The sequence below is a fragment of the Phyllostomus discolor genome, chromosome 8, assembly GCF_004126475.2.
Source record: "Phyllostomus discolor isolate MPI-MPIP mPhyDis1 chromosome 8, mPhyDis1.pri.v3, whole genome shotgun sequence".
NCBI classification, from domain to species: Eukaryota; Metazoa; Chordata; class Mammalia; order Chiroptera; family Phyllostomidae; genus Phyllostomus; species Phyllostomus discolor.
Window position 1 is genome coordinate 48,839,918 of NC_040910.2, and position 6,860 is coordinate 48,846,777.

A 6,860-nucleotide genomic window follows, 5' to 3' on the forward strand; every position below is an offset into this window, starting at 1 on the left:
AGAGTCAAGGGAGGGTGGGTTTCAGAGAGCAGCCTGCTGTTTACAAACTGCCATCTTGGAGACTGGCATGCAGCCAAAGGTCTAGTCAAGGGTCAAGATGGCAGGGAGGCTCAGACCCTCACACAGCCTTGCAGCCTCCTGCAGAAACCACCAGCATTTACCCCACACTGGGGGTGCTCACCCTCTCCAGCATCTATGAAACATGGGCATTCTGGGAGCAACTCACTCCATCCAAACCATCACGTGCCCACCTTGAAACACACAAGCTAACTGAACCCCTATGCTTCCAGGCATGCTTCTGACACACGCTTCTGACACCCATAGGCCAGCCTGCTCCTCTCTGCCCAAAGGGCCCACCACAGCTCTCCAGAGAGGGTATTGGAGTCCACCTGGTTCTCAGCCCGGCCCAGTTGGGTGTTTCCTCCCAAGGACTGTATCTCCCAGAGTCTCCACCCATTTCCTAACTGCTCTGACACAAGGCTGACAGGGGACCAGATGAGGTACAGTGTGTGGCTCAGGCCAGTGCTGGCATATGGGCCTCAATCCCAAGTTGGTGGTCACTGTCATCTTTAGGCTTTCTTGGAAAGGGGGCACAGAACAGACACAGCAACTTTGGGCATTTGCAGGCCACTCGTGTCACAAATATTCACAGGAGCATGGAACACTGGCATTTTAAGTAAAACTTGAGACCACAACGATACTCCCTTTCATAGCTGTGTCCCAGTGGCTCAAGCACCCTCCCAACTTAAGAGGCAGCCTGGCCAGTAAGGACAATCTAACTGACCTCAGGCAGGCGGCACTGCTCCTCAGAGCCTCAACTGCCCCCAAAGCACAGCGGGAACAATAAGCTTATCTTCCTGGCAGTGTTGTCAAAAACAATGGGTTGCCCTGACCAGTGTGGCTCAGTGGATTGAGCACCAGCCTGCAAACTAAAGGGTCACCAGTTCAATTCCGTTAAGGCACATGCCTGGGTTGTGGGCCAGGTCTCCAGTGGGGGGCATGGGAGAGGCAACCCATTGATGTTTCTCTTCCTCTCCTTCTTCCTCCCTTCCCCTCTCTCTGAAAATAAGTAAAATCTTTACTTAAAAAAAAAAAGAATAAAGGGTTTACAGGGGTCTGGCCCATAGCCAGCAGGGGCAGAGCCACCTAGTCTTAGAGGTGGCCCATCTATAAGGCAAACAAGGCTGGCAAGAAGCTGCCCTGCTCAGGGCCAAGTGAGGTGCCCTCCAGGAAAGGGAGACGAGACCGCCTCCCAGGGCCTTGCTGTGAGGGGAAAGAGAAGCTAAATTAAGGCTCCTCCTGCCACCAGTGCCCAGGCTGACATCCACATAGCCGCCCCCTGCACAGCAGGCAAGCAGCACCCAGTACAGCTCCAGAACGGTAGTGGTGTATTCACTGCAGGCCTCCTGTACCCCCTGCCCATACACCCTTTCAGAGGACACATCCCTGCAGCTGCCCTCCACAGATTACTGGGCCATTCTCCTGCCCCAACTACCTCCCCCAGCCCCTCATGTCTCAAGGCCTGTGCAGCCAGCTTGCCTGGACCCCTTACCCAGCAGACCTCAGCTCTGGCATCTCCTAGAAGCACTTCTCTCAATCCTTTCACGTCGCCTGCCCCATGCCATCATGTTGCACCATTTTATTTCCTTCCTGACAATGACCACTGACAAGTTCTTTGTGTTGATTTCTGTGCTGCCCTGTTCATTATCTGTTTCTTACTTCTACAATGTCAGCTCATGACACTAGGAGCCTGCCTTGGTCACTTGTGAACTTCCAGATTCTCAGTAGTGGCTCAGTAGGTGCTCAGTCAAATTCAGGTAGCTGCACGAGTCCAGGTCCCCTGTCTCCAGGGCTCCACTCTAACCTCCAGACAAGGACTGGCTCTGGGTAGAAGCACCAAGTGCACATGAGGAGTCAGGATGGTGCTGAGGGCACACACATGCCAAAAGGATCCCCACAAGCCAGGGAGGAAGTGGATATGGAGCTCAGAGAGGGCCAAGCACTAGGACCCTCACAGCCATAAGAAGAGGAGGAGCCAAGGCTCAGAGAAGGCCAGGTGCTAGGATTCTCAGTGCTATGAGAAAAAGGATCTGGACTGGCAAGGATCAGGCCCTGGCCCAAGACCCCAAGCAGGTAGAGGTGAGATTCAAACCTAAACAGGCTCCAATCCCCAGGCTTCTTAGGCCTCTCCCTGGGCCCTCAATTCTCTCTTAATAACAATATGCTCCTCTCCACACAGGAGAGGAAAAGGTTATCCAGCAATGGAGCCCACAAAATCCAACAATAAAATGCCCAGGTGGTCGAGGCAGGTGCCCCAGGGAGGGTCACTTCCTCAGAGGGGAAGAACCACTGAGCTTCTCTGAGCTTCTCTGAGCTGGCACATGAGGCTGTCTTGGAAGAATGGGTTGTGTCCACACTTCTTCCTCTGTCTTCTCTCCTGAAAGTAACCCATCACAGCAAAAAAGAAGATCCACAAGAATGGCTCCTTCAGGACTCTCTTGAATTTTTATATTCAAGGATAAATCACACGAAGCCCAAGTCTGGATGGCTGGCAGCTGTGTGTATTACCACATCTTCACCTTCCACCAAATTCCAGGCAGGCCACAAGGTCTGCACAAAGGCAGCTCAGACTTCAGATCCCTCTGAAGAGAGAAATCTAGGGGACTTGTACGGGAGCCGGTCCAGCAGCTAGGATTACAGGAAGTTCCTCTCCCGTCCCCTGCTACTTCTGAATTAGTACAAACCTCTTTGCAATTAAAAAGTAAAAATAAAACCCTCTCCACAAGTTGCCATTGGCAAACCCATATAACCACAGCATGAGAGAGAGAAAACTCTACATTATTGACAAAGCTGCACATCTGAGGTTTTGTTGACAACCAATATATTGTTCTGGTCACACAAACAAGTTCTTCAAGTCGCCTGCCCCATACCCAGCACCCAAAAAGCACAAAGAGCACCTGAGCTGCCCTCATTTTAGCCCAGTCTACCATACCAATGGGTATGATTAAATACAAAAAATTGCCAAGTCACTTAAGTTACCAGACTGTTCTTGAGAAAAACACAAGTTTGGGTCCCTTAAATTTTAGCCCAGACAGCCAAGTTGGCCAGGACAGCTTGAAGTTCTTTGAGGGAGCCCCTCCTAGCAACTGACTCTAACCTATACAGCTGGGCTCCACATGGGACCAGCCTGAGTGTGCAGTTACCTTCACCCTCACATGTGGAAGATCTAACTTAGTTAGGGGATGTAACCAACACCCTAAATTAAAAATAGCAGTGTGACAGCATGAGGTAGATGCACAGGCAGGCCTTCCGGACCAATGGATCAAGTGAGGGCAGCATGGCAGGGAAGGCGGGGCTCCTAACCCAAAGTGACCAGGTACCAAGTTCACCTTATTTACATGACTCATGAGCTCTCCCCCAGCTCCCTCTAAGAAAGTCTGCCTTCCTGCAGGACAAGTCAGACTCAGGAAGGGAATTCCTTAGGGAAGGGAGGCTCAAGTCAACCACTGTGCCCCCTACTTCTCCTCTTCCTCCCCTGCAGGGAGTGCCTCAGCCTCACCTTGGGGAATCCTTCTGACAAGATGAGAACTTAGGAAAAAAAGATAAGGTCTCACTTCTATTAAGGGGAAACTGAGACACCAGGACAAGAAGGAAATTGCCCAAAAAGATGGGAAGCCAGGGAAGGGTGGGCACCCAGGAAGTGGTAGTAATGAAACAGGGGAAGAAATTCCCAGCTTAGCTAATGGTGCTGAACAAGTCTGGGGCAGGAAGAAAGCCACATTCCTTCCTACTTAGTCTCTCTCCTCACCCGCCCCAAGGCCCCCTCATCCCTGGTAAACACAAATACATACACGCACTGAGGGAGGCCTCCTCAGTCACCTCTGATTATGAAGCCCCCACTTTCCAGGCAAGGCAGAAAAGAGCTCCCAAACCACTCCCCTCAGGACCTGATCACCCGGGCACCTGCAACTTCTGTCCCAACAGAGACTGAGGGCGCCATGATACAAACAGAAATGGGAAGAAGCAGGTTTGACCACAGCCCCAGATGTGCCCCAAAGTCAGGCCTAAAAGAAGGTACACAGCAGCCTCTTCCCCATCGCCTGCCCTGAACCAGGTGGCAGAAATGAAACGTCTTGAACTTCCCCAGATGGGCCCAAATAGGCCCTTGAGAAGTTGAAAGTCAGCGGCCAGGTGCTGTGGACAGAGTTCCCTCCCAAGTGCCCACCACCGGCTCCCAACCTGAGAAAAGCACGTCAGCGACCCCCTACATTCACAGCTTCTTCTCCACAAAACACTCCCACTCTCTAAAGGTGTCCAGTGAAACAAGGTCACCTGGGGGGAGGGGGGGAGGCAGTGGGAGGAGTTGCAGACAAGCTGTCAATTTCTACGCAAACTCTCCTTCCCAAGAACCAAGAGTGAGCCCAACTCCAGGGTCCTCACTGGAAAAAGTCAGACTGCCTCCGCACACAAACGGAACAGAACCACAGGCACCCTGACAGCGGTGGCCCACTTACCCACCCTTGCCAGGGACCCTGCCGGAGAAGCCCCAACCCCACACCCCTCCCCCGGCGAGGTGAACAGTTCGGTTCCGGGTGGACAGGGGAAGGCCCCGGACGCCTCCAGGTGCCACACAAACGCCCCCCGGACCAGGCGCGAGGGTTCGGACCCCTCCGCTGGCCCAAACCGCCCACCAGTGTCGCCTCCCAATGCCGAAAAGAAACATGATTCTCTGCGCCATGCCGGCCAAGGGACCCACAAACAGCACCCCGAACGCCGGACCCCGCGCCCCCAGGCCCGGACGCCGGGCGAGAGGCGCGCGAGGCCGGCCCGCGCCCCGACGTCCCCGATGGCCGCACGGGGCCCGCGCCGCTCACCTGGCTGGCACGGTAGTTCTCGAAGGCCCTCAGGGCACTGTCGGTGAGCTTCACGTGAAACACAGACACCTTGCTACCGTCGCTCACCCGCCCGCAAGACAGCCCGTAGCTCCGATTCTCCCTCAGCGCCGCCATCTTGCGACCATCGCTACCCGGCCCCCCTTCCAGACTCCAGGGCCAGCGCTCCAGACCCGCCCCGCCCCGCCGCCCGCTGACGTGCTGCATTATTCATGACGCCCTGCACACGCCCTCTCAGGATGCGGCGAAGCTGGTCGCGGACGACGTGCGGCCCGCCGACGTGCTTTGAAATTCACGAGACAAGGCTGGCCACGCCTCCTGCGGGCCTACGAAGCCTGTAGTCACGCCCCGGGCTTACAGGGGCATATTCATGAAGCTTGAATGACCCACCTCAATGGTCATTTCCGCTCTGGGACTCCGCCTCGGCAGGCACACCTTTCCAGGCCCCGCTTATATATTATTCATAATCTTGACTCAGCCAAACCCGTCGAAGCCCCGCCCACCGGCCGCTGACGTGAGGTATTATTCATGAGGTCTCCAGGCCTTCAGGCTTTGGCCTCTGTTGAGACGCAGTGAGGGCGTGAAGGGGGCGGGGGCAAGCGCAAAACACGTGGGAGGGCGGAGCCCTTGGCTGCCCGAGTGAGCGGGCGTGGCTATGCAAAGCGAGCGCGCATTGGCCGCTGGGTTGTACTGGTAGGGTTTAATGTGGGCGGATAGGAGTCGCTCCAGCGCCGCCACTCACCCCTAGTGCTTTTAGGGGATTCAGGAGGCGGGTGAACCTTGCTCATGTTTAAGAATGGACTTTTAATAGAATGAAGTCCTGACGGTCTTCTTAGGGGAGCCTGCTGTTGCCTTTCTTCTCTCCTCCCCCTCTTCTTCCTTCCAGGCGCGTTTTCCCTGCCTCTCTTTCTCCTAAGCTCCAAAGACCCTTTTGCCTCTGTAACTTGTTTCCTAAAGCCCTACCTCTTCTACCTCTGCGACTTTCTAAATAAACTCTTACATTTTGGGGTGGAAAATCGTACGTGTCGCCCAGGCCCCGTGAGATCATTGTCCAGCTCCCCTATTAAAAAAAAAAAGTCTTAAGTATTACAAAATTAATCCATTTAAAGTGTAAAATTCAGTGGCATTTAGTATATTCACAATGCTGCCCAGCCACTACCACTATCTAGTTCCAGAGCATTTTAATTACCTTAAGAGGAAACTCCAAACCCACTAAGTCACTCCCCATGGCTCCTCCCCAGTCCCTGGCAACCACTAACCTACTTTCTATGCCTATGGATTTGCTAATTCTGGACATATTGGATATATCCTGGAATCAAACAACACATGACCTTGTGTGTCTGGATTCTCTCAGCATGTTTTCAGGCTTTACCCATGTTGTAGCCTATACCAGTACTTCATTCCTTTTTGTGGCCAAGTAATATTCCATTGTGTGTATTGACCATTTTGTTTATTCATCATCTGTTGATAGACATTTGGGTTGTTTCCAGTTTTTCACTATGATGAATAGGGCTGCTGTGAACATTCGCATACAAGTTTTTGTGTGGATGGATACTTTCTGTTGGATCTGTACCTAGGAGTGAAATTGTCAAGTCATTTGGTAATTCTATGTTTAACCGTTCAAGGAACTGCCAGGCTGTTTTCCACAGAAACTGCATCACTTTATTAAGCTCTCATTGTACAGGTGGGGAAACTGAGGCTAAAGACAAGTGCTAGCTCGCCCAGGATAGCTCCTCCTGGGCTCGTGGGCCTCCAGACTTGTGGAAAACTCTGAGGTTGTTTTCTTTCTCCCTTTTAATCTAATTACAGATGGTGGTCATAGGATGAAGATTTTCAGGTAAGACAGGAAGGTGAAGTTTAGGGACTTTCTGTATGTCCCTACCCAAGTGATCTTGTTAGTTTTGCCCACCACTGCCCAGCCAGCACTACCATCTGTATACCTCCTGACCATGAAATGCTGAGGTTCTG

General features: G+C 52.9%; 1 protein-coding gene across 1 annotated transcript in view; it reads right to left on the reverse strand.

The window, feature by feature from the left end:
- Nucleotides 1-5,059, reverse strand: part of ELL (elongation factor for RNA polymerase II) — a 60,267-nt gene extending 55,208 nt beyond the window's left edge. The window contains exon 1 of the mRNA XM_036032599.1: nt 4,875-5,059. Coding sequence (XP_035888492.1) covers nt 4,875-5,009 — 135 coding nt within the window. The 5' untranslated portion in view covers nt 5,010-5,059. The remainder of the gene's footprint in view (nt 1-4,874) is intronic.
- Nucleotides 5,060-6,860: the final 1,801 nt, after the last annotated feature.